Raw genomic sequence first — 26,611 nt, 5'->3', positions numbered from 1 at the left:
TCTCTTCATATCTTTGGAAGTTTCTTCTCCTACCCAAGTCTCAGTGTCATAGTCAAATGACTCCACAATGGCTGTGTGCAGGATTCATTCATCCATTCATTGGTGCTTATTTAATCTTTAAAACTCCAAGTATCTTTTTGCATTCTAAGCTGACATTTTCAAAATCCAGAGATTCAGTAAGTACTCATCTATCTTCTGGATCTTTTACCCCTATTTGTACAGCTTTAGTTAATCTTTGTAAAAAGTCACTAAAGGGTTCTCCTGGGTTTTGTATGATTTTAGTATACAATTCAATTCTTTTTCCTAGTTCTTGAATCCTGACCCAGGGACAAGATGTGTTCATTATAAACAGCTTGACTCTGTGAATCAGTCTAATGGCCCTCACCAAGAACTTGATCTTAAGAGGCATCAAATCCTTTGACTCTACCTTGATGTTCCAGGAATTTAGCCTCCTCTCTCCAATAGCGCTTCCACTGTAACTGTAGCCCATCTTCTAGCACTGTTGAGACTAACTGAAGCCAATCATGTGGAGTGGCCTTATTGCTTGAAGCCCATGTCTTTACCAGTTCCCTAACAGATAGTGGATGCATGTGATAAGATACTATTGCTTGCTTAATATCTTTCAGATCTTTCATACCTTATAGGCTTCCATTTACATTTGGTGTATCCATTTGGGCATTGAATATTTGCTGGCTTTTCAGAGGTAATAGCAGGATAAGTAGCTAAAAATCTGGGTCAGTCATCTCTGACTCTGAGAGGTACTAGCAATGCTAAATTCTTTGCCTGTACTTTCTCTTCTCGCTTATCAGTTCTGACAAGTTCCTCGACTGACTGAAATCTTTTTAACACTGTCTTTTGTAAAGCCTTAATCTCTTGACCTGTGAATATTTCTAATGATTTTATCAATCTATTTCTGGTCCTTATTCTGCACATGTGATTCCAAGATTTAAAATTTTTCCACTAATGACATCTCTCATCCTTAGATATTATTTGGATGGCTTGTAGATTGCCTTCCTGGAGGGATGTTCTATCTACCAGTTTATCATTACTTCTTAAAGATTTTGATTGTCAGTTTCAACAGTTTGAATCCTTTCAGAAAACTCTCTCAGTACTAATTTGTAAAGTTTTATAACTCATTGACCTGGATTGAATTTTGCCTGTCAAATTAAGGTTATTATTTTCAATAGTATGAATCTGTTCAGCTAAAGACTGTATCATTCCTAAAAGTTTCTCATTCTTGACTCTCTTATCAAACCATTTCTTTATGGATATAATAGGAAGAACAAAACTAATAGCTACCATAACCACAAAAATATATGTACGATATAAGTCATACAGCTCTTGCAGAATTTCAACCATAATAGAAACAAAAAGGTTGCTAACTTCCTGGATGATGATATTATCTGAAATTATCTTGGGGTTGGTTAACAAATTCAAATTTATTTATTTATCAAACTAACTTACCTCCGTTACAATTTTCAGAAAATTGTTGTTGGTGTAATAATCTCTATTGGCCAGCAGGTGTCACAGTTGTGGCACAGGAGAACTCACCCTGGTGTTTAGAATGAAGGAGAGCTGATGGGTTGATGGACTCAGCAATCAGCTGAATAACTTCTGCAGGGCAAATTACTTCGATGAAGTGGCAGCCTACAGAATGGGAAAAGATTTTTTACCAACCACACATCTGATAGAAGGGAAATATACAAAATATAAAAAGAGCTAAAAAGCACCCCTGAATTTACTTGCAAGAGCATTGTTTCATAATTTGTAACGGTTAAGTAGTTTAACAAAACAATAAAAATCTCTATTGTATTTCCTTGAAAGAAGAACACTTTTCATTTCAATTGATTCTTGCATAGAGCTGTCATTGTTCACCTATATTCAATGTGACAAAGAAAATTTGCCTTTGTTTTCCTTTTAGGAAACACCTTGATAGCTGAAAACCCTGAGTGTGACAATTGCTTAGTTAGTCAAGATGTTAATATTACCTTAAAGCCTAAGTCCACAGGGCCCCAGTCCTCTTTCAGAGAGCATGCTACTCACACATTACATACATATACCCATGCTTGTCAGCTGAGGACCTGGGTGTTGCCATGTACAGAGGCACAAGTTTGGACCAGATACATCTCATGGCAGTTGCCTTAGAAGTCAAGAGCCGAGCTGAGCGGAGCTGTCATTATGGAAGCCAGGAACCAATTCCTGGTCTCTCCCTGTTACTAATGACTTTGGAACAACCTGAATGGAGAGCAAACGTCAGTCCAGGTGTGACGCTGGTAGGTCTGTCACCGCCATTTGGAAACACGTGCCTCAGTCTGTCTCAGTAGGTCACCTATGAAGTGACCTGAGTCATAAGGAGTAGCTCTCTATACACTGAGACATCAATGACGACAGTAGTGAGAGGCTCAGACAGCATACACCACTACTGCATACATAGTACTGTGTTCAACTACTGAAGATAAGAAAAATACAGCCCCTAACAAATGTTGCCAATGAATGAATGATAGCTGCATTAAACATGATGAATTAAAAGAACAAAAGTGGAACCCAGCTGCATTACACTGGCAGTTAAAGGGTATGGTATATGTTTAAGGGAAACTCATAACCAAAGTATCAAAAATAACATCATTGACCTAAGAACGGTGTTGAGAGCAGGTGGAAACGGTCCAGGTAGAGGTAGCATAAAGTCTATCTATCTGTTGTAAGGGCTCTCCTCCTGATATGTGGGATGCAGTCCTCAACAAGTCTTTGTTAGCAACTTAGTATTAGTTAGGACTGTTAAGGCTTTTTAAAATTGGGTCTGATGTTGCATTAGAACCACTGCTAGATAAAGGAGATTTGGGTGCCATATTTTGACATAGGATTTTTGATATGTGTAAAGAGTAGACGCATTTAGAAAAGGAAGGTAGTAGACAGACAGATGATAAATAAATGGTAGAAGATAGAGAGGTATGCATCTCTCTATGTAGACTCTCTACACATGTTTAGAAATATCCATGTATCTCTAACACATTTCACTTGAGCTTATCCTTCTCAAGCTACCCTGCTTCGTTTTGTTCTCAAGGTTTTGGCAATTCCAGAGTCAACCAGCATTCATGGAGAAGAGACTTGGCTCATTACCAAGTCTAAACTGAATTTCCTTTGTCTACACTTCACTGATTTTTTTTTCTTTTCGAGTAATGTTTAAGTATGATTCTCTATAACCATGATATTCTATAATGAACACAGACTATTTCCATTAAAAGTCAAAAAAGTACAAGTTCAAAGTAGCTTCATGTGCAACCTGTGCACATGAAGAAAACCAATGAAAATCAAGAGACAGAGAAAGAACACAGAGGTCTAATAACAACACAGACACATTCTTGTGAATTACTAAGGACTGATTCCTTTGTATTATTTCTTTATTTTTGAGAGTATATATAATTACATCATTTTTCCTTACCTTTCCTCCATCCAAAGTCTCCTATGTAACCCTATGTAACTCTCAATCAAATCTACGACTTCTTTTTTTCAGTAAATGTTGTTACATGTAAGAGACCCGGGCCTCAGCAGAATCGCAGCCATAGTGCAAGACCTGAGCTGGATTCAATACCCCTGACTGCCCCTGACCTTAGCCCTAGTTACAGAAAGAACCATAAACAATCCTCCACAGAGAGAGGCCAATCAGAAACTAACAACTCTAGGGGTCCTCTTGCTGGGTCCAGATACTCCTAACAAGGGTTTGAGCCAATTCCAAATCTGTAACTATGCAGTTTTGGAATCCCCCAGCTCCCTCTTGACTAGCCACTATGAAAGCCCATGTCCTGTGCTGTTTGAGGTCTCTCCTGCTCTGTTGCTGTCACTTCAGACTGACGGAGAGGCCCAATGTTAACTTACATTAAAGAGTCTTTGCATTTGCATCAAATCAGGTTTCTTGGTGGTCTTTTGGGGTTTTGGACTTTGGACACAACAATTATACATACATATATACATTATAAATACACATCACATGCACACGCGCACACACACACACACACACACACACACACACACACACACTTGGGCTACTGGCTGCAAATATCACATTAAAAACCAGAGGGAAGTGGAAGAAGATGGAGAAATGACTGGTTACTCTGTTGGTATGACAAGTTTAAGGATCCAAGAATCCACCTCCTCCCCTTACTTGTAAGCCATGGTATAAGAAAGAGGCAGCAACTAGAACTATAAATTTACATATGAGTAAGGCTGGTGAGGAACATCTGGTCATCACCAGTCACATGACCATGTAGGGGTAGGAAGCAGAGCATCACATGTCCAGACACTGATGCGTTGAGGTAGAGCTCAGGATCAGAATAAAAGGGCTGAGGGACAGGGCACTCCATCATTCACCTCCGGAGATACCCACAGATCCTGAGCTACCTGTCTTCTTGGTAAGTGACCATGGGAGGCAAGAGCAGAGACTTTTCCAGAAGGGTTGCCACACTAGACCCAGAGAGGAGGCCTCAGAAGGGTCTCCCCACCTAGAGGCCATATTGATAGATCATAAAACATGGTGAAGAGTGAGGAGTGAGGAAATGGGGACAAGCCATTGATTTTGAGAGACACAAGAAACAGTTGGGGCCTTCTTGCTCTGGAGAGAACAAAGTATCTTCATGAACCGTCAGGATGGGACACTGAGCACAGAGAACTGTGCATCTTGACAGGCTGGGGGTGGGGTGGGGAGAAATGGCCTGTGAAGAAAATTTCCCCTAACTCCTGAAGAAGAACTGGAGTCTGGGAAGGACAACAGGGTCTCACTTTTACTTGGGGAGGAAAGAGAGCCCTGGTTCTGGGATCTGCTCATAACAGGATGACACCTTGCCTCCCTTAGCCTAAGAAGGTGATGATTTGGATACCTCTGGACTTTCAAAACAGGGATTTGTATTCCCATGGTACTCTGAAAGGGTTTACAGTTTTCTCTTTCAGGGGATGAGCTTACTCCCTCAGTGATATAGAAGGTGCATTGATTATTGACCTTAAACTAAAGTCATCGTTCAGTCCTGTCTGCTCTTTCCTTTTACAGTCACTGCTCAGTGAAATAACCCAGATACTGGCACACCCAGGAGTTGTTCATTTAGCATGCTGGGTACAACTTGACAATTAGTATCTTGCTTACATGGTTGTCTGAGATTCTGAATTCATAATGAACACAACATGACAGATTGAATATTTTATAAGCAAAATAAAATAACTGTAGAAGTTATTTGATGCTGACCAGTGAAATTTCTATGTGGCCAGAATGGTTCAAGTGTCTACAGTATCTGGTGTCTGACATGTTTGTGATTCTCCCACAGCTCCTGAACACCCACAGACCGAGATGTCCTGCCAGCAGAGCCAGCAGCAATGCCAGCCCCCTCCCAAGTGCACCCCCAAGTGCCCTCCCAAGTGCCAGACACCAAAGTGTCCCCCAAAATGTCCTCCTAAGTGTCCCCCTAAGTGCCTTCCTGTGTCTTCCTGCTGTAGTCTGGGTTCTGGGGGCTGCTGTGGTTCCAGTTCCGGGGGCTGCTGTGGTTCAAGCTCCGGAGGCTGTTGCAGCTCTGGCGGTGGTGGTTGCTGCCTGAGCCACCACAGGCCCCGCAGATCTCTCCGTCGCCACCGTCAGAGCTCTGGATGCTGTAGCAGTGGTGGTAGCAGTGGCTGCTGTGGCAGCAGCGGTGGCGGCAGTGGCTGCTGTGGCAGCAGTGGTGGCGGCAGCTGTGGCAGTAGCCAGCAGTCTGGTGGTTGTTGCTAAGCTGTGTGAGGAAGACTTCACCAAGTGTTGCAGGAGGAAGCCACGCTCAGCCGGCTTGCTGCCCTCCTCCTGCTTGCCCCGCTTGCCCTGCCCTCTGAGATGCTGACATCTGTGAAAGGTTCTGCATTCCACTCACCAGATAACAGTGCCCCCTTGCCTCTTTGTTACAAATAAAAAAACCTTGGCGACAGTCCTGACAAGACTCTTGTTCATTTCTCAGCATCGTCCTCATCCCATCCCTTAGTCATCTGATGTAGGCTTTCCCTCTGTACGCTGTGATTACCATTAATGAATAAAGAAACTGCTTTGGACCTATAACAACGCAGAACTTTGCTAGGCAGGGAAAACTAAACTGAACTCTGGGAGAAAGAAGGGCAGAGTCAGAGAAAAGCCATGTAACCTAGCCAGAGACAAATGCTGGAACTTTAGTCCATAAGCCACAGCCATGTGGCAATACACAGATGAATGGAGATAGGTTAAATTAATATGTAAGAGTTAGCCAATAAGAAGCTAGAGCTAATGGGCCAAGCAGTGATTTAAATAATATGGTTTCTGTGTGATTGTTTCTGGGCTAAGCAGCTAGGAACCAACAAGCGACCCTCCAAACAACAGTCATCTTTTTCTGCTGACAGAGAGTGACACTCTGAGTTCTTGTACCCGTTTAGACACGTATGTGCATCTATGCCTTTGTACCAGCTGTTCAGCTGTATCTGTAAGAACTGCAATGTTTTTTTTTTTTGAGGGGGTGTCTTTTTGATAACTTAAAAATGGCAGTCACTCTTCACAATTATAAAACTTGGGGACAAATCCAGAGTCGATGGAATTGAAGGTGACTGTTCACTATGAGGCACTCACTGGAAGGACAAAGATAAATCCTGTGATTAAAGCAGAACAAACAACACATCGACCACTTTTCTTCAACATTAGCTATTAGTACTCTTTTTAGACAAAATTTTAACTAGAACTGTAAAAATTAGCATAGTTTCCATTCCTTCATTTTGCTGCTGTAGCTGAGTTGTTACAGTGTGGGAACTTCTGCACAGCTGATCACTGCAATGGTTTCCCTCCTTCCCTTCTGCTGGGGGCTGCGGAAATCTTGACATTGAGGAGATCAGCACTCAAGAGTGGATGGTGCCAGGCGGTGGTGGCGCATGCCTTTAATCTCAGCACTCGGGAGGCAGAGACAGGCGGATCTCTGTGAGTTCGAGGCCAGCCTGGTCTACAAGAGCTAGTTCCAGGACAGGAACCAAAAGCTACCGAGAAACCCTGTCTCGAAAAATAAAAAAAAAAAAGAAAAGAAAAGAAAAAGAGTGTATGATTTGACAATCTTTGCCTGTGCCTGCTCCATCTTCTGTGATTTGTTTTCAAATCAAGCCACTGCAGTTGCACTAAGACAATGGTTTCACGGAACTGTGGACACCCTCAGGTCTCTAACTCTGCCCTGTCCTTAGTAGGAAACAGGCTTTGTTGTCATTTTCCCGGTGTCACTTCACACTCAAGCGGCACCCAAATGCAGTCCTTCATCCTTCAACCTTCTGTTTTAAGTTTATAAACACATGTGTAATAACATTTAAAAATGTCCTAAAACATTTAAATCACAGTGCTATACATAATTTAAACACAATGAAATTCATTATATAAATGAAAAGTTGAACTACCCTTCCACTATCATTTAGAGTTATATGCCATAAAGAGTAATATTGCTCACACTGTGAATATTGTGAGAACTTGTCATTTGCTATTTGAGCAATTTATAAAAGAAAATAGTCCTCCTAGAACATACAAATGAAACTGCAACTGAACATAATTTCAATAAAATTAATTATATGTTATAGAAAGCACCATTGAACTGATAGAAGATTTCAGTTTAGAAACATATAATACATATTACACATTCCTACACATGCACAGGTATTTCAATCTAAACTCCATAAATGATAGAAAATGTGCAATATTTTTCCTTCCATAATGCTATGGCTGTGCTCATATATTCAACTGTAAGTGACTTAACTTTTATTAGGACTCAATACAATTCCATTGATTATGCACACCACATTTTCTTTTGTTTTATGAAGCTTTCATTGAAGAACTCTTATACCTCCTTGCTCCTATTTATTCCAAGGTTTTCTTTCTTTATTTTCTTTTTATGATTCCATGAACATGGCTTTTCCCGGTTTCTCTGTTAAAAATTTCAGCGTTGGCTTACAGATGTCACTGAACTTGGAATATGGTTTTGTACAATATCACTTTGTTGAACATTGTATGGAAATTTATTTCAGTTAAAAATTAGGGCATTTTACATATGGGATACTATAGTCTGCAAGCAAAGACAATTTATCTTCTGTCTTTCTCTACCAGACCTCTAGCTGAGATTTGAGAGTGGAGGAAGTGTACACCCTTGTCTTGGTACACATTATAAAGATTTGAGAGTAGAGGAAGTATACACTCTTGTCTTAGTACACATTATAAAGATTTGAGAGTGGAGGAAGTGTACACTCTTGTCTTGGTACACATTATAAAGTGTACACTCTTGTCTTGGCACACATTATAAAGGAAGTCATTAGACATTTATCTCACTCAGGTATCTTTTCTGTTTCTAATTTCCTCAGGGCTTTTTTTCCCCCAAGACAGGGTTTCTCTGTAGCTTTAGAATCTGTTCTGGAACTCACTTTGTAGACCAGGCTGGCTTCGAAATCATGAAGACCCACTTGTCCCTGCCTCCAGAGTGCTGGGATTAAAGGTGTGCACCACCAACACCCAGGATCCTCAGCGCCTTAATCATGAATGATGTTTGATTTTGGTGTGTCATTTTGCCACCAGTGGAGAAGATTTTCACAATCCTGTCTAAATCTATCCGTACACTCTGTTTCATTTAATGCTTAGTAATTGCTCAAGCATCTCAGTATTTATGAAGTCATACCAACCACCATGGTAAACTATTTATTAATATGCTCTATTTTCAATGTTGTAATAAAATATTTATTAATTCATTAATTTCCTTATATGTATGTCTTGTGCTTTGATGATATTCACCCGTTTTCATTGTACTAAGACCTACAAGACATCCTTTTATGTCTTTTTCCAAATTCAAATTCTCGTCTTGGTTTTGTTTATTAACGTGAAAGTCTGCTCTGCTCATAGACTCCTGAGTGTGGAGACATCCTTTGGAGCAAGGCAGCCTGGGAGTGGCCACGGATATGCAGAAAACTGGATCTTTTAGACCTGAAGTCAAAACTGTCTACATCAACTCAGCTTGCAGACAACCACATCTACTGTGGTATTTATGAATGAGCCTGTCAACAAGGCTTTGCTTTGTCCCTGTCTGACCTCTGACTGTGACAATCTTATCACAACCTTCTCTGCAAGGGTCCTTGAGTCTTGGGAGGGGTATGACACAGATGTCTTATTGTTGGCTGATAATATGCAGATATTTCTCTGAAGTTTGGTCAGCTGTGATGCACTGCATGAACCATTGTTAATGGCCCCAAGTTGTTGCTCTGATAAGGTCTGAGGAGTCTGATCCAGAGTGTAGTCTTCTCTGCAGTCTGCAAACACAAGTGCCAGCACAATAAGGATCCTTGTGAAGCAGGAAGGAAATATGACCCTGTGTGTGTGTGTATTGGCCAGGAAGTAGATGCCCTTGCCTGATACTGCTGATCTTTTATGGTAAACAGAAATGTGCTCTATCAGATTCCCAAGGAAAACTGGATTTGGCTTCTGGCCATCCAATAAGAATTCTTCTACCTGACCAGGGTCCTTCTGTTCAGGATATTGTCAACAGCACTCCCGTTGTGAGGGATGGGACACTTTGGACCTACAAGGCAGAGTCCCATTCCTTGTTCCAGAAGCCATCTCCAAACATCAAGTGCCAGCACAGAAAGAACTAGGCTTTCTCCTAGGTATCTCACTGGATATGAAAACCAGACTTAATGGCAGGCTGCATGCCAGCATCAGATAACCAGCAATGAACTCAGTGGTATTTTGGATACTTTTGTCTCATATATGTTTTAGCTGAGCATTTTTTAAATGCTAATGATCTCTTAATTATATATTATTGTAGTAAGGAGCGGTGGGCTGTGTTCCCGCCCAGCTCCCGCATGGCTAGCTTTATACCAGGAAATAATTACACAGAAACTCGGAAACTGTATTTTTTTAAACACTGGTTGGCCCATTAGCTCTAGCCTCTTACTGGCTAACACTCACATCTTGATTAACCCATTTCTATTAATGAGTGTAGCACCACAAGGTAGTGGCTTATCAGGAGGGATCTTAACCTGCATCCATCTGGGAGAGGCGAGGCATGGCATCTGGCTCACTTCCCTTCTTCCCAGCATTCTGTTTAGTCTACTCTGCCTATCTAAATTTTGCCCTATCAGACCAAGCAGTTTTCTTTATTAATTAACCAATGAAAGCAACAGATAGAAAGAAGACACTCCCACATCATATTATGGTTTCTGATTTTGTGTTTTTAGGAATTTTACATTTGAACAAATGTTGTTGGTTCCATATATATATGTTTCTAGTATTTTTTTTATATTTTTAAATTTATTATATTTAATTTTATATATTTTACATAACGATACAGTTTCCATTCTCTCCTGTTCTCTCCTCCCCTCCCCTGCCTTGTTTATTCTGTTTTGTTTGTTTTTCACTTGCCTGATTTCTTTCTAAAGCAAGAGAGAAAGAAGTCATAGATTTGAAGGAGGTGAGGACTATATGGGAGTATACAAAGGAGGAGGGAACCTGATCAGAATATAGTCTATGAAAAGAATTGTTTTCAATTAAAAATGAAAGTTCTGCCTTCACTGTCATATAAGTATCGCGGGCTAACCGATTGCAACATGTGCAGTTAGAAAACTTCATTTTGAGTGAAGTAACCAAGATCACATGTACTTACTCATAAGTGATTTTTAAATATGAAGTAAAGAAAACCAGCCCATAATCATAATCCCAGAGAACTTAGACAGCAATGAAGACCCTTAGAGAGATGTACATAGATCTAATCAACATGGGAAGTAGCAAAAGACAAGATCTCCTGAGTAAATAGGGAGAATGGAATTTTGGGAAAGTGTGGAAGGGGAGGGAAGAGCCAGAGAGGGGAGCAGAGGAAAAGGTAGAGCTCAATAAAAATCAATAAAAAAAGCTAAGGAAACAAATCCCCTTTGTTGTATTTGTATTTGTTTTTATTTGATTTTTACAAATTAAGAAAATTTCCTTCCTGAATTTTCTATCACACACTTGTCATTCAAGAATTTAATGTTTGGTCTCAATTGTTTTTATGTGGTTTCTTATTTTGTGGTTACATTTGATTTCTAGTCTGGTAAAGCATTTTTTTTAATTCTTTCATATTTAAGATATTCTTAAAGTCAAAGTATGTTATATATTTAAGACAGCTGTCATGGCTACAGAGAACAAATTATACTTTGCATCTGGTGATGTTTTGTCCATGTGTATTGAATCAGCTTGACCTAGGGTGAAGCTTTCCTTTGTAGCTTCATTGTTTAGTTTTAGCTTTTATGACCCATCTATTGATGACAGTAGAATACTGAAGTGAACCAATCAAAGCTGACGCCTGGACTGTACATAAACACGCACACGCATATGCACATACACACAGGAGGAGAGAGGGTGAGAGAGATATGGGATAAACATTACTGTTTCTGTAATGTTTTATCACTGTTTGAAGAGTTCTTCCAAAAATAATGAGAGATTTAATAGTTATATTACATGCCACCAATATATTTAATACCACAAGCAATAATCTAATAGCATTATTTCAGAAGATGTTAATTAAAATTGAGTGATTTATAGATTTTATATTTTGAGTATATTGATACATCATGCATGATGGTTAAACAGGCAGTAAAGAACAAACATCTCAAAAAACCATCAAATTCTCTTGATATGGCTTCTGTGGTACAGAGAAAAGAACATTTCTTATTTGAATTCCTTTTAGAGTTTTCAGTGTTCTCCTGTATTTTATGATATGGAAAAATAGCGTTATAAAGAGAAATATCTGATAACTGAAACCCTCAGAATGTCAACCATTTTATATTATCTTGAGGCCCAAGTCTCCTGAGCTCACGCTCAAGACTGACTCTAGTCTTTCCCAGCTAGCGTGATACTCATGCAAACCTTTGTAAAGGAGGTAAGCCCAGAGCCTGGGTGTTGTCATGCACAGAGACAGAAGTCTGGACTATCTGGCATCTCTGCCACATCACCATAAAATCCTGAGGTGAGCCATTCTTAATTACCATCAGGGAAACCAAGGATTGCGTCTTGACCTCTTCCAGTTGCTAAGCCTTTTGGAACAACTGAGGAGGAGACTAAAATCAAAGCAGTGATACAGTGAAAGATTTCTCAGGGTCATGTGAACACATACCTCACTCTGGCTCAGGTTACCATGGGATGAGAAGTATTTGTTTCTAAGCTTACACATCAATGAAGATGCCAGTGAGAGGATTAGACATCACCAAGTAGCTACAGGATGAATGTGTTCAACTACTGAAGATAAGAAAAACAGAAACCCTAAGAAACGTTGTTAAGGAATTCATTGAGACTACATTAAACATCATGGATTAAAGAAAAAAAAATGTTGAAATAAGGTGCGAAGTTTGTAACCTATAATTTAGAGAAAATCATGACCAAAGAACAGAAATTACATCATTCAACCAAGAACAAATTTGAGAGCAGGTGGGAAATGCTTTAGGTAAACAGCATTAAAGGCGATATGCCTTAGAGTTTCTATTTGTGTTAACTGGTATGCAGTCCTAAACAAGTCTCCGCTACTGACTTTGTGGCAGTTACCACTGGGAGGGTAAGGGTCTTCTATGGGTCTGGTGCTGCAACACAGTCAATGAAAGATCAAGGGGCTTCAGGGAACAAATTAGAGTTAGAACTTTGGGTATGTTTAAATAGTACTTGTATTTGAGAATGGAATATAATAGTGGACATGCAGGCAGATTATAGATACATGAAAATAGACGACAGAAGGTGGAGAGGTACATATCACTATGTACAAAACTCTCAACACATTAATAAATATTCATGTTTCTTTATTACATTTTATTTGTTCTCTACGTGCTCATGTATCCCAGGAGCAATTTATTCATAAGACTTGGTACTTTCAGGTCAACCAGCATTTACGGAGAAGGGACTTGGCAAATTTAGTCTATATCATCTTTTTGCCTTTTCTCACTGATATATTTCATTTAATTTGGTAAATCTTAAAGTATGACTCTTTATAACCATATTGTTCTATGCAGAATTATAACATCTCTATTAAATCTTGAAAAAACAAAATTAAAATACTGTGTTTATATATAGTTTATGAACATGTAGAATGTAAATGAGAATCAGGCACACAGAGAAAACAGAGAGCTAATGCCCACAGAAAGACGTTCTTGTGAATGAGTGATTCTATTTAAAAATAACCCGCCTCCCTTCAGTCAGGGACATGGCCCATTAGCCCTTTGTTTCACATTCAAGAGTAGACTGACTATATTCCTGTATTTCATATAGGTGAGCAAGAACCCTTCTCCTGATTTTCTTCATAGTAATGAGCTGTCTGACGTCACCAGTAACAGCACACCAATTCCTAGAGAGAGATTCTGGGTTCTACGGAGTATCCAGACATTTTGAAGTGGTAAAGACAAGAATAGCATATTCCTAAGCAGGATTACATGTAAATTCAAGAAATATCCAATATAAAGTTATGTGTTAAATAAGTGTAAAGAAACAAGCAAATTAAGGACACCCACTCTCTCTGGTAATAACCACTGCATTTTTATAATTAATGAATATAATTTTTCAAAACTTGGGACTTTCCATATAAATCATTTATTGAACATTTTCATATTCTTTCAATTATGGTTTTCAAAGATTATATTACTTTTAATTGTGTGTATATGTGTGTGCCTATGTTTGTAACTGAAGTCAGGAAGAGGGCATTAGAGACCCTGATGATGGATTTCCAGGGGGCTGTGAGCTGTCCAGTGTAGATGTTGAGAACCAAACTCAGAGCATCTACAAGAGCAGTGTGCATTCTTCACTGAGGAGCATCTCTCCATTTCTGTCTCTAGAGCAGTGTCCTCACCCTGTATTTAGCAATTTGAACATCTGTGTGCTGTAAGATGTGTACCATGATGCTCTATTTCTGTGAGCCACATTTTACTGTTTCAATGTTTCATTCATTTTCATAATATTCTACAATTATTCTCCTTAATATTTCCCTGTAATAGTTAAGTGGGAAATGAAACAGGACAGATATATTCAGAACCACATCTCACCATAACTTGGTGCTGAATCAGAGGCATTATTTAGGCTTTTAATAATGTAGGCATCTACACTGCACCAATATAGGCACAGTTGGGAACTCTGTGGATGGAGGCTGACCCCCCACCCCCAAAAAACTTCAAGGTTTATTAACTCAACTTGTACAATAAGCTGCAGGTATCACATAAAGAACCAGCAGTGAAGAAGGAAGGCAGAGGCATGACTGGTTCCTGAGGCAAGTACTCTCTGGGTATGCCAGGCTGAAGGATCCAGGAATCCACTTCCTCCCTTCATACCTAACCCATGTCCTAATAGACAAAGCATTCCTGGGCACCATGGAGTTGGGTTGTTGAGGAACATCTAGTCACCACCAATCACATTACCATCTAAGTGTCATGAGGCAGAGCCACACATCTCCTGACACTCTCTGACAGGCTGAGGCAGAACCCAGGATCAGAATAAAAGGGCTGAGGGACAGGGCACTTCCATCACTCACCTCCTGAGATACCCACAGATCCTGAGCTGCCTGCCATCTTGGTAAGTGTTCATGGGAGCCAAAAGCAAAGACTTTTTCAGAGGGGTTGCCAGACTAGAGATGAACAGGAGAGTGGAAAAGGTCTCTCAGCCTAGAGGCCATATTAATAGATCATAAAACATGGTGAAGAGTGAGGGGTGAGAAAATGGGAACAAGGACACACAGTAGTGGCAGTTCTGAGAGACACTGGAATGATTGGGACCTCCTGGCTCTGGAGAAAGCAAAATACCTTCAGTGTATAGCAGCCTCCTCAAGATGAGATGCTGAGCACAGAGAACTGAGCACTTGGACAGGCTTAGGGTGAGTTGTGCTGTGAAGAAAATGCTTCCCCTCAATTTTGAAGAAGAGCTGAATCAGGAAAGAGCCAAAGAGTCTCATTTTGGCATGGGAAAGAAAGAGAGCCCTGGTTTGGATCTGTTCATACATTTCTTTGATCAATAGGACACCACCAGGGTGACACTTTGCCACCCTTAGCAAGCGCAGACAGTGATTTGGATACCTAAGAAGTCTGAACTCAAAACAGGGACTTGTAGTGCCATGGCAGCTCTGACAGGGCTTATAAAATATTTGTCCTTTTGGACCTGAATATTCTTCTCCATCAGTAATCTAGAAGGTCTTGAAATTCTGACTTTAAACTAAAATCACCTTCAAGTGATGATTTCTCTTTGCTCTTACAATTACTTTTTCTGAAATAATCTGTATACTGGCACATCTATGAGACTAAGAGCAGAACACATTTTCCAGTGTCACTAGATAATCATTCAATACTTCTGGTTTCAGGTGACAATGTGTATCTCAGTTGCATGTGTTCTGCGGTTTTAGAATCCTGATGCACATGATGTGATAGCTAGAGTATAGTAGAATTATGGGAGTATAGATGATGTTCTTTGACTACCAATGACACTTCTGGGGGCCAGGAGAGGCAAGGTGTTCACAGTGTCTGGTGTCTGACATGTGTGTGATTCTGTTGCAGCTCCTGAACACCCACAAGCTGAGATGTCCTGCCAGCAGAGCCAGCAGCAGTGCCAGCCCCCTCCTAAGTGCACCCCCAAGTGCCCTCCCAAGTGCCAGACACCAAAATGTCCCCCAAAGTGTCCTCCTAAGTGTCCTCCTGTGTCTTCCTGCTGTAGTCTGGGTTCTGGGGGCTGCTGTGGCTCCAGTTCCGGGGGCTGCTGTGGCTCCAGTTCTGGGGGCTGCTGTGGTTCAAGCTCCGGAGGCTGTTGCAGCTCTGGCGGTGGTGGCTGCTGCCTGAGCCACCACAGGCCCCGCAGATCTCTCCGTCGCAGACACCAGAGCTCTGGATGCTGTAGCAGTGGTGGAAGCAGTGGCTGCTGTGGCAGCAGCAGTGGCGGCAGTGGCTGCTGTGGCAGCAATGGTGGCGGAAGCTGTGGCAGTAGCCAGCAGTCTGGTGGTTGTTGCTAAGTTGAAGAAGACTTGACCAAGTGTTACAGGAGGAAGCCATGTTCAGCAGACTGGTCCAGGTCTGCTTCCCTCTCTGGTTTCTCTCCTTGGGCTTTGCTCTGAGATGGTGACATCTGTGAAAAGTTCTGTATTCTACTTACCAGATGACAGTGCCCCTTTCTCTCTTTGTTACAAATAAAAAAAAGCCTTTGCAACAGTCCTAACAAGACTCTTGTTCATTTCTCAGCATCATCTTGATTCCATCTCAATGTTAAAACACACGGTAACCCATTTAGAAGTCTATTAGTCTGAATCTGTTTTTAATGTGCATCTGTGTTGTTTTTTGATTGCTTGAGGTTGATCTTGAAGCTGCTATGTTAGCTATCTGTACTGCTCAGATAGTGAATGGTACTAACTCCTGGTGGTTGACTCCTCCCACTTGGTGTTCTGTGTATCTAATCTCATGGAGGAGGTACCAGGGAGGGTCGCACTCATCACCCAAACTCTTGGAAACAGTAGGTTTAATTGACTCCAAGCAGATGACAGCCCACAATCACTAATCATGTGCTCCTTAGCAGGACCTCACAAAGAAGCCCTCGTGCTGGCAGGAACCTGGAAGCCATCCCTTAAAGGAGCTGTGCCATTGGTCACTGCCAGCAAACAGAGTCCATCTGAAAAATAATGTAGTTACCATAAATCGTGTCTGCATCCATTTTTGTGTGTCTAGAAGTCCTTTTTAAAAATCTTTCTCATTCTTTATGTGGATATATGTGTGCCTTGTTGGAAAGCCATATGTAAAATGTGGTTACTCTCCCCATCCCTTAGACACTTCTAAATAATCACTAAGACATTTAAAATTAGTTACAGAAAGTTTGACCTATAGTTCAGGCTTGTTACTAAGTAGCTCTTTCATTTAAATTAACCCATTTCTATTAATCTCTGTATTGCCACATGGCCATGACCTTTACTTATCTGCTGGCATCTTGCTTCTTCATCCACTGTGCGTGTCTCTCACCTCTGCCCTTCTTTCTCCCTGTGTTCAGTTTGGACTTCCCATCTAGCTATATTCTGATAGCTGTAGACTAAAGCAGTTTTCATTATCAACCAATGAGAGAAACATACACTGACAATGTACAGAAGGGTTACCCAAAACTGCTGACTCTTTGGTACTGAATAACTTATTGGTGTGCTCTTCCCTAGGGAAGACTGTATCTCCCATTCTCAGCATTCCTTAGCTGCCTGTTGATGGAGGAAGGTCATTGGTTAAATAATAAAGAAACTGCTTGGCTTTCATAGGTTAGAACATAGGTGGGTGTAGTAAACAGAACAGAATGCTGGGAGGAAGAGGAAGTGAGCTTAGATGCAGAGCAGCTCCTTTCAGATGCCAGACGTGATGCCACTCCTCTCCGGGGCAGACGCGATGAAGCAAGCCGCCAGGTCAGACATGCTGAATCTTTCCCGGTAAGACTGGTGCTATACAGATTATTAGAGATGGGTTGATCGGGATATGAGAATTAGCCAGTAAGGGCTAGAGCTAATGGGCTAAGCAGTGTTTAAAAGAATACAGTTTGTGTGTTGTTATTTCGGGCCATAAGATAGCCAGGCGACCAGGAGCTGGGGCAGCAGGAACACAGCCCGCAGCTCCCCACTACAGCCTGTAGTTCTTTTTGTAGGGTTGAGGTCTCCTGGGCTTTCCTTGTAATGTTTACTTGTAATGTTTATTGTTGTTTTCCTTGCTTAGCTCACGTTTAGGTAGCTATGCTAATGAGTGATGGAGGTGAGTCTTGATTTAATCTGTTGCTTTCATTGGTTAATAAAGAAACTGCCTAGGCCCATTTGATAGGCCAACCCTTAGGTGGGTAGAGTAAACAGAACAGAATGTTGGGAGAAAGAAGCCGAGTCAGTGAGTGGCCATGATTCTCCCATCCCAGACAGACGCAGGTTAAGATCTTTTCTGGTAAGCCAGCTCGTGGTGCTACACAGAATATTAGAAATGGGTTAGATCAATATGTAAGAGCTAGCCAATAAGAGGCTGGAACTAATGGGCCAGGCAGTGTTTAAAAGAATACAGTTTCCGTGTAATTAATTTGGGTAAAGCCATGCGGGCGGCCAGGCGCCAGAAACGCAGCCCGTGGCTCTTATTACTACAGAGTGGCACCCAACGTGCTAATGAACTCCACTTAAACCTGAGAGGGCTTAAAAAGGACAGAGAGAATTTAAGACAGCTTTTTGCTGTTTGTGGTTTGCGTGCCACAAAGAAATTGTCCTGACTCAGCAGCAGGAAAAAATTGGCTGTTTTAAAATGCCGGCTTTCTGGGCGTGCCGCCATCAAGATCCCTGTCTGGCTCCTGCGGGAGACAGAGTCTTTGAATGGAGCATTTGGAGTAAAGTGCTATGGCTTGCTTGATGGTAATGTGGACTGCTGTGTGCCTGGAACTGTGTGTGGCTCAGGAGCACCAAATGGTTCTGAGGCAGGAGTAGCTCAGCTCCACCAGGGGGAACTCTGCTGGTCTCAGGCAGGAACTACTGTAATTACCATAATAACAGCACAGTTAAGGTTTAGACTGGGCAGGACACAGGCAGTACCATAATACCTCTAAATGGTGCAACTTAGGTTTTTAAGAAGTGCTTAACATTTTAAAAAATGCTCCTGGATAGTAAAAAAATTACAGATTCACAATAGAACAGATTTTAGACATAGAAGATCTATAAATGAGTCACAGTGTTGGATGAGTGTACGTAGGCTTGAGAGAAAAAAATATATAGAAAAAAAATAAAGTTAATGCCCTTAAAAAAAGGGGGATAAAGTCCTTAAAGAGACAGAGTACAGATAGTTATAGATTAAAAGAAATAAAGAAAAATAAGCCACGTAGAAATGGAAAATTCACAGAGAGTCTGGATTCTTTGTATTATTGTGTTTTCTTTAAAATTTTTGACTGTAAAGGAGCTAAGTGCAGAGAGACATTTCATTATATGGGCTGGCAAGCTAAACCAAAATGGATATAAGGGTATTATGATTTCAGAATATGAGTCTAAGAATATGATGGTTTGGAGAGGGTCTTCTTTTGTTTTCACAGAGGATGAGACTCTGTGGATTGCGTCTATCCCAATATGGTATGATAGACCACGCCCTCCTAAAAGGTTGCTGTGAACACCTTCAGAAAATTACTTCACTCAACTGCCGACTGAGATGACCCTGACACACAGGTTACACCATAAAAGATCTAAATAACAGTGTCCCCATTCAGCAGAAAGCAGTTTGGAGAGAAAAACTGCACCCATGTTCCCAAATATGGTTTATAAATGTTCTTTTACATTTAAAGGGGGATATGATATGGATATGAATAATTTGCATTGGTGTGGATTTTAAGGTCAATTTTGTTATATGTATATGTATTTCTGATCTTGATTAAGGTATTGTGATTGTGTAGTTCATTTAAAATGTAATGTATAATTAGGAAATATAGGTTGCTAATGAATAATCATCAATAATAGTCAAATTTGTAGTCATGTTAGTTAGATTTTCTAGATATATTTCAGTTAGATAGGCATTCTTCATATCTTTCAAAGACTATAGAATATGGCATTTAATGTTTTAATAACTTAGGGCTTTTCATGAAAATGAAACATGTCTGCTCATGGCAGCACCAAGCTACTTCAAGCGGAAGATGGGCATCGAAGAGGCTCCTTATGGAGTTTGATAGCCATTTGGGCAAGAAACTCCTCTTGCCTGGACTGATACATAAACTGGACACAGAGAACCCGCAGAGAGAGGACTGTTGAACTTGCCTAAAGGTGAGATGGTCTTTCGGGGTTCCTGACTCATGAAAGAGTCTGCGAGACATTCTGCAGGACACAGCAGAAAGTGACTGAACTGTCTTTGGAATTTCCTGCTTCATGAAAATGTCTGCTGGATACCATGGGCCTGAAGGCTGAAGATGGATGCCCCAACGGTACAAAAGAACTTTGGGTGACTGTCCAGGCAGCGAGATGTCTCTGTCATTTCTAGAGTTTTGGATATCTTGTTTGCTTAGGTAATATTATATCCTTCTGGAGTCTTTGATGGAATTGAAAAATGGTTAGTTATAGTTATAGTTTTCCTTAGTTATGATAAAGGATAAAATAGATATAAATATTACAACTGTAATTCTTGTTTGATAACTGTTTTGTTATATGTAATCTTACTATGTTAAAGTGAAAGCCTTTCTTTTTTGTTTAAACAGAAAAAGGGGAAATGATGGAGGTGGGTCTTGTATTAATCTGTTGCTTTTATTGGTTAATAAAGAAACTGCCTAGGCCCATTTGATAGGCCAACCCTTAGGTGGGTAGAGTAAACAGAACAGAATGTTGGGAGAAAGAAGCCGAGTCAGTGAGTCGCCATGATTCTCCCACTCCAGACAGATGCAGGTTAAGATCTTTCCTGGTAAGCCAGCTCGTGGTGCTACACAGAATATTAGAAATGGGTTAGATCAATATGTAAGAACTAGCCAGTAAGAGGCTGGAACTAATGGGCCAGGCAGTGTTTAAAAGAATACAGTTTCCGTGTAATTAATTTGGGTAAAGCCGTGCAGGCGGCCAGGCACCAGGAACGCAGCCCGCCACTCGTATTACTACAAATGAGAATTTGTGGGTACAGCCTATGACATTACTAGGAGATATTATCACAGCAAACTCCCTGTTCTTCTGGATATTACATTTTTCACCCAGTATTGCATAGTGACACCTGATCCTTAGGTGCCAGAGTTGTTATGCAGATATATCAGTCTGGACCGGTCCTCACAATCTGCATTTTGATTGTCTGTGGTTTTCTCTAACAATTTCTGTCTGATTTGAGATACTTTTCCTTTATCCTGTATTTCTTTTATTTTTAATTTTTGGTCTTTTGAGACGGGGTTTCTCTATCTACCTTTGTCCTGTAATTCATTCTATAGACCAGGCTGTCCTTGAACTCACAAAGTTATACCTCCCCAATGCTGGATTTAAAGGTGTGTGCTACCACACCTTGAACTCACAAATATCTGTTTGTCTCTTCCTCCCATGCATTGTGATTAAAGGTGTGTGCTACCACACCTTGCAGTCACAGAGGTAAGTCTTCTTCTGTCTTCCAAGTGTTGGGATTAAAGGCGTGTACCACCACACCTTGAACTCTCAGAGGTCTGTCTGCCTCTGCCTCCCAAGCTTTGGGATTAAAAGTGTGTACCACCACACCCAACTACTCTTTCTTTTTTATTTTAAGGACTTTAACCTTTAGCCTGCATATATTTTTAACACAATGTAAACCATTTAGAGGTTTTCTTTGTCTTTGAATCTCTCTGTACTGTATATTTCTCTTCTTTTGACCACATGAGTCTTTAATTTGCTAAGCAATATGGAGAGGATTAAAGGTGTGGCTTTGATGGCTAGATCCAGCCCATTTATTAGCTTTCTGAGATTTCAGTCTCATGCCTGAGGTACCAGCCAGAGCCATGTTTATTGCCACAACTCTATGGTGTTTCAGGGTCCCTGCCAACAAGCAAGCTACAATAGTGTGTCCACAAACAACACTCAAATGCTCTCTCTGTAGCCAGTCCTCCTGCCTCAAAGAGTTGGAGTTTGCACTGACAGGACGGCCCAGAAAACCAGCGTTTTAAAACAGCGCAGCTTTTTTCATGCTATGGCTAAAAACAAAAAGGCATGCAGTCAGCTTTCTATCAACATCATTTAAGTGTTTCATGGCAGGACCTCTTAAAAGAGCTGCAAGGTTTTGCAGCTAAAGCTGAATTAGGAAGCCTCTCTTAATTGAGAGTTTTTGCCTCTAGCAAGCACAGCCCACCTGAGAAAATGCTATTAAGAAACCGTGCTTAACTTTAATGATTTCTTATATTCCAGAAGATGGGGAAAGTGCCTTTTAAAGCAGAAATGTCTTGTATTTTTAGCCCTCAAAATGCCAACAGTTTACTAGTCATGATATGCACATTGTCTTGACGCAGTTGACTCAGTCTCCAGAGGTCACATTCAAGGCTGATGTTACTGTTACAGCTAGCATTATACTGACACGCACAACTATGCACAGGAGGTGAGTAGAGGACCTGGGTGTTGCCCTGCACTAAGGCAGAAGTGTGAAGTAGCTGGAATCTCAGCCACATAAACCTTGAATCCTAAGATGAGCTATGTGGAAACCATTGGGAAATCAGGGATCATGTCCTGGCCTCTCCCAACTGCTAGCCTTTTGGAACAACTGCATAGGAGACTAAAATTGAACCATGTGAGACAGGGAAAGGTTTCTCAAGGTCATGTGGACACTTATACCTCAATTCTGCCTCAGACTTCAGGTTCCAATGGGATGAACCAAGTTGAGGAGTATCTACTTCTTAACTTATATACCAGTGAAGATGTGAGGGAGAGGATTAAACATCACCAAGTAGCTACACGATGAATGTGTTAAAAGACCGCAGATAAAAACAAAAGCTCTGAAAAAATTTGTTAAGAATTTCATCATGACTACATTAAACATCATGGATAAAAAAATAAAAATGCGGAACTAAGTTGCATTATCACAGCAGCTAAGTTTTGTGGCATATAATTTAGAAAAAATCATAATCAAAGAACAGAAAATGACATCATTCACCTAAGAACAAATTGGAGAACATGTGGGAAAAGCTTCAGATAAAGTAACACTAAGGGCTCCACATCAAAAGATTCTATTTGTGTTCAATGGTATACAGTTCTGAACAAGTCTTAGATACAGACTTTGTGGTAGTTATCATTGTGAGGGTTAGGGTCTTCTATGCGTCTGTTGCTGCAACACAGCAAATGGAAGATCAAGGGGTTCTAGGGGCTGTATTTTGAGTTAGAACTTTGAGTCTGTATAAATGCTACATGTATTTGAAAGAGAATATGATATTCAGACATGGAGGCAGATTATAGATACATTAAATTAGATGATAAGAGGTAAAGAAGCACATATCACTCTGTATGAAACTATAAATTAGTAAATACTCATATTTATGTATTACATTTTATTTGTGCTCAACATGCTCATGTGTCCCAGGTACATTTTATTTCCAAAGACTGAGACTTCCAGAGCCCATCATCATTTAAGGATAAGAGATTTTGCCAGTTTTGCCTGTATTTTCTTCGTATTGATACCTTTTTCCTTTTGGATTCGCATAATCTTAATGATTCTCTAGAAACATTATTATATAATGAATCACAACTATTTGTATTAAATACTGAAAATAAAAATATTCAAAATAATGTGTTCATATATAGACATGTAGAATACGAATGAAAATCAAAGGCACACAGAGAAGACAGATTGCTAATGACCACAGAAACACATTTTTGTGAACTACTAGTCAATGATTTTATTTAAAATAACCTACCTTCTTTCAGTCAGGGACATAGCCTGCTAATGCTTTATCTTACACAAAAGAGTAGACTGACTCTGTTTTTCTATTACTTATAGGCAAAGAACATGATTCCCTCTACCTCATGCGGACCCTTTTCCTGATTTTCTTCTTACTAACAAGCCATCTGACCTCTCCAGTAACAGCACACCGGTTCCTAGTGAGGATATGCTGGCTGCTAAAGAGTTTCCAGAAACTTTGACATGGAAAAGACTGGAGTAGCATATTCCTAAAGCAGGATTACTTGTAAATACAAGAACTCTCCAATATATAGTTATATGTCAAACAAATTTAAAAACAGAGAAAGTGAGAACACCCACTCTGTCTGGTAACAACAACTGCATTTCTATAATTAATGCATATTATTTCTTAAGTCTTAGATTTACTTGGGACATTTGTATACATATCAATAATTGAATATATACATATACTTTGTTTTAAAAGATTACATTTTTATTTTTAAGGATGTATGTGTGTGTGTGCATGTGTTTGTACTTTGGAGGTAAGAAGAGGATGTTAGAGGCCCTGAAGATGCAGTTGCAGGGCCGGTGAGCTGTCCAGTGTAGATGGTGGGAACCAAATTGAGATCCTCTACAAGAGCAGTGTGCATTCTTCACTGAGGAGCATCTCTCCATTTCTGTCTCTAGAGAACACCGTCCTCACACTATATTTCGTTTTTTGAACTTATGTCTGCTGTAAACTGTGTACCATTATGCTCTATTTCTCTGAGCCACATTTTTACTCTTTCAATACTTCATTCATTTCCATAATATTCTATAAATATTCTGCTTAACTTTCTACTGTAATTGTTAACAGGGAAATGAAGCAGGACAGATAGACTCTCAGAACCACAACTTAGCATAATTTCGTGCTGAACCAGATGCATTATGCAGGTTTTTGATAAAGGCACAGTGGGTAACTCCATGGATGGAAGTTGACATTCAAAATCCCAAGGTTTTATTGTATCACTTAGGCTATCAGCTGCAGATATCACATGAAGAACCAGGATAAAAGGAGGAAGCCAGAGGTATGACTGGTTCCTGAGGCAAGTACTCTGTGGGTATGCCAGGTTGAAGCATCCAGAAATCCACTTCCTCCCTTCATGCCTAAACCATGTCCTAAGATAGGTGCAGCATGTCTTGGCACCATGGAGGAAGGGTGTTGGGATCATCTGGTCATTACCAGTCACATGACAATATAAGTGTCATAAGGCAGAGCCACCCCTGTCCACACACTCCCTGACTGGTTGACTCAGAGCCCAGGATCAGAATAAAAGGGCTGAGGGACAGGGAACTTCCATCACTCACCTCCTGAGATACCCACAGAAACTGAGCTGCCTGACAACTTGGTAAGTGTCCATGGGAGGCAAGAGCAGAGACTTTTCCAGAGGGGTTGCTGGACTGGAGTAGGAAATGAGTCTGGGAGGGGTCTCCACACCTAGAGGACATTGACAGATCATAAAACATGGTGAAGAGTGAGGGGTGAGGAAATGGGGACATGAACACACACAAGCCACAGCTCTGAAAGGCACTGGAATACTTGGGTCATTCTGACTCTGGAGAGGACGATGTACCTTTACTGTATAGGAACCCTCAGGATGGGATGCAAGCACAGAGACCTGAGCATCTGAACAGGCTCAGGGAGCTATTGGCCTATGAAAAAAATGATTCCTCTAACTCCTAAAGAAGAGCTGGATCGAAAAAGTCAACAGAGTCTCACTTAGGCTTGGGAATGAAATAGAGCCATGGTTCTCGGATCTGTTCACACAGTTCTCTGATCAAGAGGGCACCGCCAGGGTGACATTGACTTTGTCACCCTTAACCTGTGGAGGTGGTGATTTGGATACCTCTGAACTCTGTACTCACTACAGGACCTCACAGTTTCATAGCAAATTTAAGTGGGTTTGCATATTTTTCTTTCAGGACTGAGATTACTTCCCCATCTGTAAACTAGAAGGTATCAAAATGCTGGCTTTAAACTGAAGTCAAATTTTAGTAGTGATTACTTTTTGCTTTTACAATTACTTTTCTCTGAAATATTCCATATACCACTTATGTGAGGACTATGAGCAGCACACCTTTTCCATTGTCACTAGATAATCATTCAGTGCTTCTGGATACTGGGTGACATTGAGTATTCTTACATGGGTTTCTGAGGTTCTGAATTCATGATGAACATTGTGACAGTGTGAGTCTGCTTTAAAAGAAAGGACCATGAATGGTTGCTTTGAGGCTTATAGGTAAAATTCAGGTAGCCAGAATATTTCAGATGGCCACAGTGTCTAGTGTCTGACATGTTTGTGATTCTCTTGCAGCCCCTGAACACCCACAGACCGAGATGTCCTGTCAACAGAGCCAGCAGCAGTGCCAGCCCCCTCCTAAGTGCACCCCCAAGTGCCCTCCCAAGTGCCAGACACCAAAGTGTCCCCCAAAATGTCCTCCTAAGTGTCCCCCTGTCTCTTCCTGTTGTAGCCTGGGTTCCGGGGGCTGCTGTGGTTCCAGTTCTGGGGGCTGCTGTGGTTCAAGCTCTGGGGGCTGCTGCAGTTCTGGCGGTGGTGGTTGCTGCCTGAGCCACCACAGGCCCCGCAGATCTCTCCGTCGCCACCGTCAGAGCTCTGGATGCTGTAGCAGTGGTGGTAGCAGTGGCTGCTGTGGCAGCAGCAGTGGCAGCAGTGGCTGCTGTGGTGGCAGCAGTGGCGGCAGCAGCTGTGGCAGTAGCCAGCAGTCCGGTGGTTGTTGCTAAGCTGGTGAGGAAAACTTCACCAAGTGTTGCAGGAATAAGCCATGTTCAGCAGATTGGTCCAGGCCTGCTGCCCTCTCCCCTCCTGCTTTCCTCCTTGCTCTGCCCTCTGAGATGCTGACATCTCTTGTGAATGGTACTGAGTTCTACTGAGCAGGAGATAGTGCCCCTTTGCTTCTTTGTTACAAATAAAAAAGCCTCAGAAACGAATCCTGACGAGACACTTGTTCATTTCTCACCATCGTCCTCATCCCATGCCTTCCTCATCTTTTCTACTCTCAGAGAGTTGCCCTCTGAGCTCTTTATTATGTGTGTGTTTCCTATAACTTTGTAACAACTCTTCTACCGTATCTATAGGAACTACAATGGTGTTTTTATTCGTAATCTGATGTGAGAACTTAGAAATGGCAGTCATTTCTCACAATTTTAAAACCTGGGGAAACTTAATGTCAATGGACTTGAAGGTCAATGTTCACTATTAGACACTTAATTAGAAGGATAATGATCAATATTGAGATTAATTGAGCA

At 40.9% G+C, this 26,611-nt stretch overlaps 2 protein-coding genes across 2 annotated transcripts; both read left to right on the top strand.

Moving 5' to 3' along the window:
* The first annotated feature begins 5,332 nt into the window (after positions 1 to 5,332).
* LOC130889903 (late cornified envelope protein 1C-like) lies at positions 5,333 to 5,746 on the top strand. Its single transcript, XM_057793836.1, has one exon. The coding sequence runs from the start codon at positions 5,333 to 5,335 to the stop codon at positions 5,744 to 5,746; it is 414 nt and encodes a 137-aa protein (XP_057649819.1).
* Positions 5,747 to 25,681: 19,935 nt separating this feature from the next.
* Positions 25,682 to 26,086, top strand: LOC130889902 (late cornified envelope protein 1C-like). The gene has a single exon (XM_057793835.1). The coding sequence runs from the start codon at positions 25,682 to 25,684 to the stop codon at positions 26,084 to 26,086; it is 405 nt and encodes a 134-aa protein (XP_057649818.1).
* The last annotated feature ends 525 nt before the right edge of the window (positions 26,087 to 26,611 follow it).

The sequence above is a fragment of the Chionomys nivalis genome, chromosome 18, assembly GCF_950005125.1.
Source record: "Chionomys nivalis chromosome 18, mChiNiv1.1, whole genome shotgun sequence".
In the NCBI taxonomy this organism is placed as follows: Eukaryota; Metazoa; Chordata; class Mammalia; order Rodentia; family Cricetidae; genus Chionomys; species Chionomys nivalis.
The sequence above is the reverse complement of the archived record's forward strand: the minus strand, read 5'-3'. Positions and strand labels throughout refer to the sequence as shown.

Bases quoted from the DNA above. Each gene is read 5' to 3' on its own strand.
- LOC130889902 (XM_057793835.1), top strand. From the start codon at position 25,682: ATGTCCTGTCAACAGAGCCAGCAGCAGTGCCAGCCCCCTCCTAAGTGC.
- LOC130889903 (XM_057793836.1), top strand. From the start codon at position 5,333: ATGTCCTGCCAGCAGAGCCAGCAGCAATGCCAGCCCCCTCCCAAGTGC.